The sequence below is a fragment of the Giraffa tippelskirchi genome, chromosome 13 (genome assembly GCF_054371585.1).
Source record: "Giraffa tippelskirchi isolate mGirTip1 chromosome 13, T2T-mGirTip1v1.2.pri, whole genome shotgun sequence".
Lineage (NCBI taxonomy): Eukaryota > Metazoa > Chordata > Mammalia > Artiodactyla > Giraffidae > Giraffa > Giraffa tippelskirchi.
In genome coordinates, this window is record NC_137287.1 from 12720822 (window position 1) to 12734681 (window position 13860).

Sequence of the window (13860 nt, forward strand, 5' to 3'; positions counted from 1 at the left end):
GAGCATCCTGAAGAGACTTCCCTTGTGACATTTATCATCCCGTAATCATAATTATGATTTGCCTATCTTTTCCCCTTACGGAGCTATGAGCTTTCCCAGGGAGCTAGGGAGGTCTAAAAAAATTTCTCTATCTTCAACGCCTTGCTGGTCCGTAATTGATGTTCAGTGTGAGCAAATGTCACAGTTAAGCTAATGTTTCCTGGTGATACAGATACACTTGTCCTTTGGTGTGTTAAAAATAAAGGAACAGGCTTTTTGGGTGAATACACGATCCATGTTAAATCACGGGATAGGCTTTGCCTTCCATCTGTCATAAGCATTGAGGTATATTTGTCCTGCTTAGTTTTCTACGAGCTTTCTCTCTCCTGGATCTTGCTAGTGGGGCAAAAAAAAAAAAAATGTTTGGAATGAAATAAAGTCACCATCCTCAGCCAAGTGGGCTGCTGCTACAGGGATCTGATATGGCAACTTCAAACAGGCAAAGGAGGTACCCTGGAGGGGACTCCATTTCCCTATGATTGTAGATTCTTATTTTTTTGAGAATAAGGCGAAAACCTTTTAATGCAATTTTTCTTACTTGTAACAACATCCAAATTAATGTTCACAATGTTATAGTACTACTCAGGTTTTTGAAAACTATTTGCACACAGATTCCCCAGTGGCTCAACAGTAAAGAATCCACTTGCCAATTCAGGAGATGCAGGAGATGCATGTTCAATCCCTGGGTCACAAAGATCCCCTGGAGGAGGGCAGGGCAACCTACTCCAGTATTCTTGCCTGGAGAATCCCATGGACAGAGGAGCCTGGCAGGCTATAGTCTACAGGGTCGCACAGAGTCAGACACGACTGAAGCGACTTAGCAAGCATGTCTTAGAGATGGTACAAGTGGCAGGAGGAATTCTACAGGATTTTGAGAAACCAGTGGATTTGAGATTTAAAGAGGATTGAAGTTTCTTTTCAGGCCATTTTACTCCAGAGCAGAAGTACATCCTCAGGTTAAAAATTGTTCACCTATGGTATTAGACTGTTTTATAAATGGTTATTAACAGGTGAGGCTAGAGGCTTGGAAACCTCAGTTGGATGGCTCAGTTTCCTCATCTAATGTCCAGGCTTGGGTTTCTGTCCTTGTGGAGCATTTATTCTCCTTGTAAACGGCAGTTCCCATAACCTTAAGAAACTGGCATGTGGCTAGAGCTAACTGGGATTTTATCAAGTGACAGTCATTTGATGTTTACGTTTCTCATGCCTTTTCAAAGCCACGTGTTGTCTAACAGAGGCAGGTCTGTGAGTGATTGACTTTATGTTTATTATACAAGGCCATCATGAAATAGCTTTTGGATAGAGAAAAAGTTGGAAGTCCATTTCAGCGGCAGGTATGCTTGTTTTCTAGAATGAACAACTTGGAGGTCAGACCATGTCATCTTGCTCCCACATCTGCCTTTGAAAAGAGAATACTTGTGATTTTGGTTTTGACTCAGAATTCTATTTCCAATTGTGGTGTCAGAGAGCAAGCTGTGGGATGATGTGAGGGTGTCGATTGTTTAAGCCAATTGATGTCACACTCATGCAAAAATCCAAGAGAGTATAGCCAAGCTTTGCTGTTCCCTTTAATTTTGCAATATGGTCCTGTCATCATGCATTAATCTAAATTGATGTGTTTTTCTGTGTTATACTTGCTCACTCTAAAAAAAATAAGAACAGGAAATGTATAAAGAAGCCAGAAAAAATTACTGATAATTTCACCACCCAGAGGCAAAATGACATCTCATTATTGTTTTAATTTTAATTTCTCTTATTACTCTTGAGGGTCCACCTCTTCTCATGTTTATTTGTTTCTTTTGTTCTCTGAATTGCGCGTTCATGTTTTTTGTTTGTTTACCTAATTATGTGCTTTGGGTTTTCATTATCTTTTATTCTTTTGCAATTGCTGTAAATGTTTTTTGCAATTTGCTGTTGTCTTAATTTTATTATTTTTGATAATCAGAGGTTTGCAACTGTTGTCAAACTGTTGCTTCTTCAACCAGAGCTTATATGGACGTTCATTTTCTTTTTTTTTTTTCTTTGCTTTCCTTATATTTTGAGTTCTCAGTCTAACTGTTTTATCTACCTAATGTTTATTCTTCAGTGTGTTTAGAGGAGTGTGTGTGCTGGTTCACTCAGTCATGTCTGATTCTTTGCGACTCCATGGACTGTAGCCTAGCAGGCTCCTCTGTCCATCGCATTTTCCAGGCAAGAATACTGAAGTGGGTTGCCGTCTCCCACTCCAGGGGATCTTCCCGACCCAGGGATCGAACCAGTGTCTCTTATGTCTCCTGCATTGGCAGGCAGATTGTTTACCACTAGCACCACCTGGGAAGCCTATTTAGAGGGGGAACTCTTACAGTTTTACTCAATACAGAAAGAGTAGTCCTAACACATTTTTTTTTTTAATGATTCTTTCCCTTCCCTTTGGTCTGTGGTATGTTCTTGGGGTAAATTCTCTAAGATCAGCTTTGTTTCTGGTCTTTAAGTTTCACTTGTCAGTCACCTTGTTATTGATTAAATTATATTAACTTTATATTGGATTTTAGCATCATGTTTGTCTCGGGGTTTCCTAAATACCCTTTTCCCCTCAGCAGTTTTGTTATTTATTCTTACCTGTTTACTCTTTCAAGTTAGTGTTGAAGTTACATGTCAAGTGCTATAATGATTTTCATAAGAAGCTTTCAAAAAGTAACATTCATAGTTTAAGTTATAAAAGTAATACACGTTTGGTGTGGACAATGGAGACTGCAGTGAAATATAAAAGAAGAAACAAATGCCATTAAAATTCCTCCACCCCACCCCTCCTTGAAAAGTCATTTCTTTTCGCAAAGGCTAAAACAAGGGGCTTTGCAGTCAGGTGGATCTGGGTTGAAAGCTTCACTCTGTCTACCACTCACTTGTCTTTGGACTCATGACTCTGAACCTCAGTTTTCCCATAAGCAAAATGGAAATACCTACATGACTGGCTCATTGGGAAAAGTGACAAGATAATGTATACTCTGTAAAGTGCTTGGCGTGGTGAGCAGCTGCATTGGCTGGGCTCACACACGCAAAAATGTGTGTCCTGTGCTGTTTGTCACTTTCTTAGCACCCAGCTTCCGTTCTCATCTGGGACCAGAGGGCCAGCCTGGTGCTTCTTAGGTGATGGCCAAGGGCATAAGACTCTCTTGAGGGTCATGCCTGGAGCTGGCACGAGCACATCACCTTGCCCTGCTAGTCAGAACAGGTCATGGGGCTGAGCTCAGATTCAATGGGTGGAGAAATAGACCTCGCCTCTTCAGTGAGAACAACTTCAGAATTATGTGGCAAAGCACCTGACTGCCTTGAGGGGTGAAGAATTGGGAGCATTCATACATTCTGCCCACAGTCAAACAGGATCTGCTAAGCAGGAGGGAGAAGGGATTTTCTGTCCAGTGAGACAGGTACCTCAACATGCAGAAAAGATCGTGGCATCTGGTCCCATCACTTCATGGCAAATAGATGGGGAAGAAATGGAAACTGTGACAGACTTTATTTCCTTGGGCTCCAAAATCACTGAGGACAATGACTGCAGCCATGAAATTAAAAGATGCTTGGTCCTTGGACGAAAAGCTATGACAAACCTAGAGAATGTATTAAAAAGCAGAGACCACTTTGCTGACAAAGGTGCAGATAGTCAAAGTTACAGTTTTTCCAGTAGTCATGGATAAATGTGAGAGTTGGACCATAAAGAAGGCTGAGCGCTGAAGAATTGATGCTTTCTAACTGTGTTGCTGGAGAATAGTCTTGAGAGTCCCTTGGACAGCAAGGAGATCATACCAGTCAATCCTAAATCTTCATTGGAAGGACTGATGCTAAAGCTGAAGCTCCAGTACTTTGGCCATCTTATGCGAAGTGCTGACTCATTGGAAAAGACCCTGATGCTGGGAAAGACTGAGGGCAAGAGGAGAAGGGGACAACGGAAGATGAGATGGTTGGATGGCATCATTGACTCAGTGGACATGAGTTTGAGCCATCTCCAGGAGACAGTGAAGGACAGGGAAGCCTGGCATGCTGCAGTCCATGGGGTTGCAAAGAGTCGGACACGAACAACAACAATAACAAAGACAGGTACGGCCAAATTAGGACTAAGCTGAGACTGGAGGGGCTGGTGTGTTGGATTTGACTCGGAACAAGGAGGGCTCATCCTTGAGGAAGACTTTATGGGTAGAAGTAACAATGATAAAAGTAACAACAGTAATAAATTAGGAGTCTGGGATGAACAGATACACACTACTATGTATATATACGTGTGTGCTCTGTCATGTCTGACTCTTTGCGACCCCATGGACTGTAGCCCGCCAGGCTCCTCTGTCCATGGGATTTTCCCAGGCAAGAATACTGGAGTGGATTGCCATTTCCCCCTCCTCCTCCTCCTCCTTCTTCTTGACCCATGGACTGAACTCACATCTCTTACATCTCCTATATATAAAGTAGATAAACAACAGGGACTGCCTTATAGCACAGGAAACTATATTCAGTATCTTATAATAGCCTAAAATGGAAAAAAATCTGAAAAAGAATAGATATATAACTGAATCACTCTGTTGTACACCTGCAACTAGCATAACATTGTAAATCAACTATACTTGGATTTTAAAAATGGGAGGGGGAGGAGGGGGAGTACCAATAATGCCAAGGACAAGAGGGATGGCCCAGATGCAGAAATAAACAAAAGTGTTTTCAGGGTTAGTGTCAGTAGAAAGATCAGCTTGACTGGCCAATTTGGCCTGAACAATTAAAAGGAAAAATGGAAAAATAGCCAGTTTGGTAATATGTTCCTCGTTGCTATGCTAAAATGACAGGGTGACAACCTTTAGAACGAGATTGGCACTTTGTGTGAGGGACTGGGCATGGAGAGGGAGGGGACTGACTGAGAACGGAGTGCTGGACGGCCCTCAGTTTCTATGAAGAATCTTTTTGACCAAATTTTGGATCTGCTGGGCTTTGGAACACCGCTATTTATTTTTTCTAATCTGAATATTTTGTAATGTTTTTATGTCCCTCCTGCAGCACTTGGGGTGGTCCCCTCTCATTCCACTCCGGTTAGAAAGGTTATAGGATAAATACTCGGGATGAATGGCTTAGGCAGCATTTCCTGTGTCTTAAGAGCACCCAGGCTTTCTTAGCTATGGCCTGAAACTGTCTGCATGAATTTACCCTTAATTGTTTTTAGAAATTCTCCTCCTGAGCTGCTGCTTAACCGAGCTTGAGGGGTTTTCTTTTCTTTTTCTGTTCTCTTCAGCTGAAGACAGCACCAGAAGCTACATCATACCCAGGCAGATGCATCCACCAAGCGGGGAACTGAATGGTGCCCCAGCCCCATATGTGTGATTCCCCCTCTGTTTTAGGGAGAGCAGTGCTGCACAAAACAGGGGACTGTGATTGGAACTGAGCATAAAAATGGTGAATGAACCCTTTTGACTTAAAAGAGAAAACTTTGGAAGTTAGAGACAAGTAGGGTTGGTTTTTGTTTTTTTTTTTTGATTGGTTGGTTTGTTTTTTTTTCCATGTCAGGACTCTAGTCTACTTGAAACTGGCATAGTTGTTGCAGTGCTGAGTCTCAAGGATTTTCTGGTTAAAGATGATTGCCTTGACCTTGGAAAAGCAACTCTTTACAACTCAGAGAAAGAGACTTCCCAGGAAACCATGGAGCCAGTATTTTTGGTATTCAGTCCAAAAATCAGAAGTGCTTTGGGGAATAGTCCAAAATAAATATTTGTAGAAACCAGGCTGGCAGGGGAGGCATAGAGCTTTGTTGACCCCATGGTGCTTGAAAACAGGGTGTGGGTCTGGCACTGGTCTTAACCAGGGCAGGGGGCTGCAACTCACAATGGTCCTCTCTGCTCTATGGTCTGAGTTCTTCCCCTCCCACTGTGCTCCTGTGGGAAGCCAGTGGGGCCCAGAAAAAACAAATCCCTCTTCACCCATAACATCCTGTATCTAATTTCTGGAGCTTTTCCTGGGGCTCCCTGGACCCCAAGGTAGGAACCCTTGCCATGCATAGAACAGGCTGAGTCTTGATTCATGAAAATTGCCCCAATACAGTTGATAGGCAGGATGCATGCAGACTCAAATGCTGAAGTGGGCAGTTCGTCTCAGAGACTGCTCTGTGTGAGAAGTAAGTTAATGAGGTGTGCTGCTCCTTCCTGGATGAATTGAGCTCAAACAGAGAAAATTAAGCCACTCAGCAAAGTGTGCATTTTCCCTAATAATGAGAGATCCAAAAGAGGGGCCTCATACATCTCATTTATTCAGCTCCATATCTTGTTTTGCAAGGTTTGCTGTTACTAAAAATGATATCCCTCTTTCCTAGGAGTATAGGCAGGGCTTGATGAGGAGGGAAGAAAAAAAAAAGAGAATTTGGGCCTGGTTAATGCACTTGACACCAGCAGCCTTCAGAATTTGAGCTCAGATTAGTCAGTCCAGGGAGACAGTAGGCAGTTGTGTTCAGGATGCTATCTTTTTTAAGTGTGGAGGTGTCATCACCAATATTATAATTGCAGGAGGAGATAAGTGATGCCTTTGATCATAAGAAGAGTGGAGGGAATATATTGGGAAGACAGGAGGGTTTTTATCTGTTCATTTGCTAACTGTTTATCTACCAACTATTTTGCTGGGCTCTGGGAAACAGAAAGATGACCCCCTGAAGAAGACCTCCTGGCCACCCTGCAATGCTAGAGGACACAGTGAAGTATGACGGGATGACAGTGTGCAGAGGGAGAGAAAGTGACAAAGGAGAGGGGCCTGACCTGCTGCTGGGAGTCTGGGAGAGCTGCCTGGAGCTGGGCTGGGGGAAGAGGGCAGGCTAGGCAGGAGGAAGGGCACTCTAGGCAGAGATAAAGGTGTGTGAACTGAGAGGCAGCATTTCTGGTTCTGGGAAGTACAAGTATTTACCCTCCCAGGGAGGAGATGAAGTTGGAGAGGTGAGCCGGGGGTCTGAACGTAGATGTCATGCAAAGACGTTTGAAGCTAATTCCGAAAGCTACCAAAAGCCAAAGAGATAGTGGAAATATGAGTAGTAGGATTGCATTAGCATCTTAGAAAGATCATTCTGCTAGTGGGGTGGATAGAATGGGGTTGAGATAGACAGGCTGGAGGCCAGGGACCAGTTAGTTAGGTGGCCTTGAATGTCATTCAGGAGAAACTGATGATGATAGAGGAGTAGAAGTAGAAATAGGGGTGGAGGGGAGCGTCATAAAGAGATCCTAAAGATGGCAGAATCCTTAGGACTTGATGACCAATTGGACGTGTTGAACGTGTCATGATTTTGACTTGACTGCCAAAGAGAAAGAGTGGTACCTTTCAATGAAGACAGGGAGGTACAGAGAGAGCAGGTGTCAGTTTTAGGAAAGCTGTATTTGGGGCGCTGATGAGACATCCAAGTAGAGAAGCCCAGTGGGAAGCAGAAGCTTGAAGCATCTAGAGATATGGATTTGAAAGTTGCTGGCATCATGGTTGGAGTCATAGGCTGGGATGAGGTCACCCAGGAAAGGTTGATCAAGTGAGAATAGCAGAGAGTGGAAGACGGAGCCTTCAGGAATTTTGGAATTTGGAGTATTAGCAGAAAAGGGCAACCTTTGAAATGAACAAGTGGCCAGGGCAGATCCTCCAGTGGAAGAAAAAGCAGAGATGGGGATGAAAATGGCAAGGGTGCCAGGATCCAAGAGTAAATACCGATTATGGAAGGGGAGAGGCAACCATGTTAAACACTGCAGAGAGGATCGTCAGCTGGGGTGAAGTTGGGAAGTGTCCATTGATTCTGGCCACCTAGCTGTCACTGGAAATTAACAAGAGCATTTTTAGCAGAATAGGACACCTAGGAGGTAATTAACGGTGGGATGGGGGTTGCATGACAGATAAAGGAGAGAGCCAAAGAGGGCAGACAAAGGAAGATGGGGATTAAGGCAGTGGGGCAAGGGAGTTTCTGGATGAAAATGGGAAAGACTTGGGTCCCTTCTTTGAATGGAAGAAGTCAGTGAAGGGAGAGCAAAGCTAGAGGAGAGAGAATAATGGATGAAGCAGAGCGTTTGGTGGGGAGGAGGCTGGAGAATCCACAGCACAGATGAGGGGGTTACCTCTGACCTCCTGAGCCTGTTCTTTCAAGGCTGAGTTCAGAGGTTGATAGGTTTGTAGGTGGTGAGGGGGACCAGGGAAGTGCTTCTCACATTTCCACGTGGTGTGCAGAAACCATTTGCAGAACTTGGTCAGGATCTCTGAGCCAGTGGGTCTGGATGGGCCGAAAATGTGAGGTTTTTTTTTTTTAACTTTTTATTTTGTATTGGGATATAGCTAATTAACAATGTTGTGATAGTTTCAGGTGGACGGCGAAGGGGTTCGGCCATATATATACACGTGCCCATTCTCCCCCAAGCCTCCCTCCCATCCAGGCTTCCCCATAAGGTTGAGCAGAGTTCACTGTGCTCTATAGTAGGTGTTCGAAAATGTGCATTTCTAATGGGCTGTCCGGGACGCTGCTGCTGTTACAGGCCTGCGACTACACTTGGAAATTCCTGCTGGTCGCCTCGATTCCCTCTGTGGGGTAGGAGGGACCTGCAAGAGGGAGATTGCCTGGAGGGAAGGGGAGAAAGTAGGAAGGAGGGATGGGGGCAGGGATGGGGGAATTGAGAGTTCTGACCTGCCTTGAAAAGAAGGGTGCAGGGCAGCTCCCAGGGCTCCGGGGGGCTGGGGATCTTGGATGTGTCTTGTCACCACAGTTGTGGTGGGCCTGCTTCCTCCACTCCTGTGTGTGCAAAGGGGAGGAAGGTCAGATGGACAATTGGTTCACAGCTGGGGTTCTTCAGGGCTGGTGAGAAAGCAAGCCAAGGAAGTGAGTGGAGGATGAAGGCGGGGGTGAAGGGAAGTATGTAGATTTTAGCTGAGCAATAGCGCGAGCCGAGCTGATACACTGGGTGACAACAGAGTGGCCCAGGACCAGGAGGTCCCGTTGAGGCCAAAGGGTGGGTGTTTGGGGGACACACAGTGGGCAGAACCGGAAGGCAAGGAGGTTGTGGCTGTTGGAGGTGGAGACAGTCTTGGTGCAGCGGCTCTGGACAGTGAGAGGCCATGGGAGTTTTGAGATAATTCCGCTGCCCAACTGGGGGGGGGTCCTTCTGGTCATCTCTCATCATGCGCCAGAGGCTCCCTTTCTGAGCTGAAGTGGTGTCTGAGCCTGTGACAGGAAGGAGAGTTTGGAAAGACAGGGTTCTAATGAGACATGACACCTCAATTTGGTGTAAACTTCTTTTTCCCAGACCACCACAGGGCAGTGTATCAGTGAGGGTCCTCCAGAGAAATAGAACTATAAGATATCTATCTGTCTACCTGTCTACCTACCTGTCTGTCCATCCATCCATCCATCCATCCATCCATCTGCTCTCTTGACCAGGCAGGCTGGTCTTTCCATTGGTGGGAATATTGCATTTTCCCAGGGCTCTCAAAGACTGAGCTCACCTTATCCTTAGAAGGACCTTAGCCAGGCACCCAGAGCTAACTACAGTGAGGATGATGTGGACAGTTTCAGAGATGAAGAAGTGTGAGCAGTGTGCCCAGGGTGACAGGTTCAGCGTGTGGCAGAGAGCTTTTTACTTCTGCGATGCCCCCACAATTTACTGAATGGCCACCTTGACCGTGAAGGGGCAAGATCGGGGTCCCCATTCCCCAGATAGTCCCAGGAGTCCCGCTCAGCAGAGGGAATTGCCTGCTCCAGTCTAGAGTCTTAACCCACAACTCAGCCTCAGTGGCAGCCTGATCCCATTGCCTGTAGCCGGAGAAGATGGCGCTGCTGGTACAATGCCATCTGGCCTCTTTGCTTCTTCATTTCCAGGGCCAGAATCTGTTAAAAGCCCAAAGAAACCAGGCCTTGGAGTGCATGCTCAGATTAGGTGGGTGTGTACAGTGGGGGTGCTCACGTGTATGGTGAGGAGCGGCCTGGGAGGGAGCAGCTGCCAGCCTGCCAGCTCAGGATGGCTGCCGGCCACATTGAGAGGGCTCCGAGGGACCTTCTGGGATGTGCCCCCTCCCCCGGATCAGCGCACAGTAAATGAGATGATTCCCGCCAACAGCCCGCGGGCCTGTCAATAACCATTCTAATCTCCTTGGCAGCCCCCAGAAGTGAATTTACAGCGTTGTGGTAAACATGAGGCTGCATGATCAATGGATCCCTGGACAGTCTCCTCTAGGAGACACAAATGTACATTGTAACAAAACTTTATTTTCTTCCGAAAATTGCCTACATGATTAATATGGCCCGACACAGCCCAAGCTGTTCAGCATGAAAAACAGCTGTATTTCCTGCTCCTACTTCAGTGCTGCTTCCCTCTCACTCCATCCCTTCATCTTGTCCTCTTTGTTTTGCTCTGGAACACACTGTCTCATACACTGTACAGTCTCACACATGGAGGAAGAGGATGCATTTGAAATGCACTAGCTCTGTCTTCCATTCTGCTCTGTTTCCACTTGGTATTTCAAAGTGGCTCAAACTACACATAAAACCAAATTCCTCAGTGCTCCAGGGAGAGAGCACCGGTGCTTCCATCACTGAGCCATGTAGACCCGGATCCCAGGGTACCAGTGTCATCTCTTACATAATCAGGCGCCTCCAGGGAGACCCAAGCTCTACACCCCAGAGTCCAGCCTGGATGAAAAACATTCTTCTCTTGAACCCCAGGGCTTCCCAGGTGATGCTACTTGTAAAAAATTGTCTGCCAATGCGGGAGACATAAGAGTTGCAGGTTCACTCCCTGGGTCAGGAAGATCCCCTGGAGGAAGGCATGGCAACCCACTCCAGTATTCTTGCCTGCAGAATCCCATGGACAGAGGAGCCTGGCAGGCTACAGTCCATAGGGTCGCAAAAGAGTTGGACGCGAGTGAAGTGACTTAGTGCACACTTGAATTCCTGTCTTCAGAGATGGGGAAGTTGCTGGATGTTAGGTCCCATTTCCGGCCCCCAGGCAGATTCTAGGAATGCTTGCAAGAAGAGTTAGGGCATGTCAGGCAGCACAGTCAGTAGTGGGTAAGAGGACCCTCGTCCTTGATTTTTATTAATTTCATGTGTGTTTCATGTCTCTTCCCAGTGTGTAAGCTCCATGAGAGCAGAGGTCTCCTGTATAGTGCTGGGTACTTAGTAGGTCTGAGAGATGTCTTAATTTGAGTTCTCCCGCAAACCGACTCTGAAACAAAGACTTGAGAGCATTAGTTTATTTGGGCAGTGAAAAGAGCACCACTAAGGGGAAATAGAACTGAGAAGGGAAGGCATCCCCCAAAGTGGGTGTTACGTAAGTTGTGGGTGATGGCGATTAATCCCACAGGGGGAAAAACTCTAGGGGCCCGTGTAAAACTCACCCCTCAGAGTCATCCAGCTCAAGGGCTGAGGCAGCTGGGGGTATGTATACATCATTGAGAACTGATGAGAACTGATGGTGGTATGCATGTGCCTCAGTCATGTCCAACTCATTGCAAACCCATGGACCGTAGCCCGCCAGGCTCCTCTGTCCATAGGATTCTCCAGGCAAGAATACTCAAGAGTAGGTGGGTGTATGTGTACTGAAATGAGACCAGGTGGTACATGTCTGGGTATGGCCTCCAGGATACAGTCTATGTGTGCCCAAGCCTCATGCTTCCTATGGGGTGGTAAATTTGGGAGACGTGAAGCTGGTTTTCTTAACTGCCTCCTCCGTAGGAATTTTTCTCAGTTCTTAGCCAAGAGGGGCCAAGAGGGAACCAACGATTCTCGGCCTGGGAGAACATGTACCAGGATCCAGCTGACATCCTTACCGCGTGCAGCCACATTGCCTCTGCCTTTCTCCTTCCACTGACTCCTCTCTTCCCTGCTCTCTTCCTCCAGGTGTAAGGAGCTGAAGTACTCCAAGGAGCTGCCCCAGATATCCATCATATTTATCTTCGTGAACGAGGCCCTGTCGGTGATCCTGCGCTCAGTTCACAGCGCAGTCAACCACACGCCGACCCACCTGCTGAAGGAAATCATCCTAGTGGATGACAACAGTGACGAAGGTATAGGGGCTGCCAGCTTGCATGCCATTTTTTGAGAAGATGCAAGCACACAACGCACAGTGTCAGCAGGGGGATGTGCCCTTTATTTCATTCCATCCTGAGCCCAAATGTCTTTGTCTCCTGTCTCTGGGGCATAGCTGGGGAATGGGAGCTGTTTGGGGGGAAGTAATTCAAGCACGCTAGTTCATTACTGGAGTCCTCTAGGGCAGGGGTCTCCCAGTCCCCCAGTCTGCACAGCAAGAGGTGAGTGGCAGGCCAGCACGTGAGCAAAGCTTCATCTGTATTTACAGCCACTCCCCATCGCTCATATTACCGCGTGAGTTCCATCTCCTGTCAGATCAGTGGCGGCATTAGACTCTCATAGTGGTGCCAGCCCTACTGTGAATCGCACAGGCGAGGGATATAGGTAGCATGCCCCTTATGAGAATCATCTGGAAACCATCCCCATCTCCTCCATGGAAAAATTGTCTTCCACGAAATCCATCCCTGCTGCCAAAATGGTTGGGGACCACTGCTCTAGGGCTCTTAAGAATAAATAACTGGTTATGTGTCTAGACTAATTCCCCTCTTCATATTACCTAAAGTAGATGACATGGAAGAGCTGAATTCCTTTGCAGCCCCCCAACCCCATCTCCCTTGTCCTTTTCAGAGAGGTAGAAGGAAAAGGAGAGTTCTGTCCTGTGATGGGAACTGTTTATCATATGTCAGAATTTCCGTCTGTGCCACTGTGCCCAAAATGACTGTCGGTAGAAGTGCACTGTGTTTGCAGATCTTTTGGCGTTCATTTCTGCTAGGAATGATGGCTCAATTAAAAAATATAAAACAAGCAAATATTGGATGGCAATAACAAAATGCCTTTGAAGTCCTTGGAGATGGAGGTCTAGTGTCAAGGTGGTTGTAGAGGGCTTGCTTTGGCTAACTGTGCCTTTGTTTTGCCTCTCAGCCTACAACACTCACTGGAAAGAGAAACCCACACAAGCTGAGGACCTCAAAGAAGGCAGCCAGTGTGCATGCTTAAGGCCAGGGAGGTTTATCTTCTGAGAAACTGAAGGATTAGGGGCAAGCTGAACTCCTTGCTTTTGGTGTGATCAGTAGAGGATTACCCTGTGCTCCTGGGTCAGGAGAGGGTAAGGTAAAGGCAGGATGGTGTCATGGACCCTGTTAGAAACCTGATTATCTTCAGGAGCTCTAAAGAGTCTATCACATTTCATCAGCTCAGGAGTTGAAGGCCCCCTAACCCCTTCTGAACCTGCTGACTGTTACCAGTGAAGGGTTTCAGTAGGTCTGGACCCAGTAATGCACTCTCAGGGCATCACCATCTTCTGGGCCTCCAGAGTTTGAGGACTGATGAGTCACTTGCTGGGTTTTTCATATCCTTATTTTTCTCCCTTTTTCTCTGGCCATTTCATGATCTATTTTCTTCTAAAACTGACATTGAGAGTCTTCTTGGGAGAAGGCGGTTCTTTCAGTTCCCTGAAGCCTCGTAAGTCGTGGCTCCAATGGCTTTCTCTGCAGCCTCTTAATTTGCACCTGCAGACCTCTGGCTTCAGACATACTTCCAAACTCTGTGCAAGGAATCCTGGCTCGTACTTCCACTCCATTTGCTGGCTAAGTCCCACTTATTCCCCAGGTGTCCCCTGTCACTTCATGGGAGATTCCTTTGTTGACATCCTGAGACACTTGCCCTGTGCTGCCTCAGCTCCCTGTACCCTCCTGTAGCACACAGCATGTGAGGTCAGTGTGTCCTGCACAGCTGGACTTTTTATGCTGGGCAGGATCTGGTTTCACAGGGTCTGGCTGGTAGCC

At 46.5% G+C, this 13860-nt stretch overlaps 1 protein-coding gene across 12 annotated transcripts in view; it reads left to right on the forward strand.

Annotated features, from left to right (window-relative positions):
* Positions 1–13860, forward strand: part of GALNT17 (polypeptide N-acetylgalactosaminyltransferase 17) — a 419610-nt gene that overhangs the window by 194168 nt on the left and 211582 nt on the right. For all 12 annotated transcript variants that reach the window (XM_081558061.1, XM_081558055.1, XM_081558059.1 and 9 more), the window contains one exon: positions 11888–12054. Coding sequence is in view for 6 of the 12 variants with exons in the window: in XM_081558055.1 (XP_081414181.1) it covers positions 11888–12054 (167 nt within the window). In the remaining 6 variants the exon portion in view is untranslated. The remainder of the gene's footprint in view (positions 1–11887; positions 12055–13860) is intronic.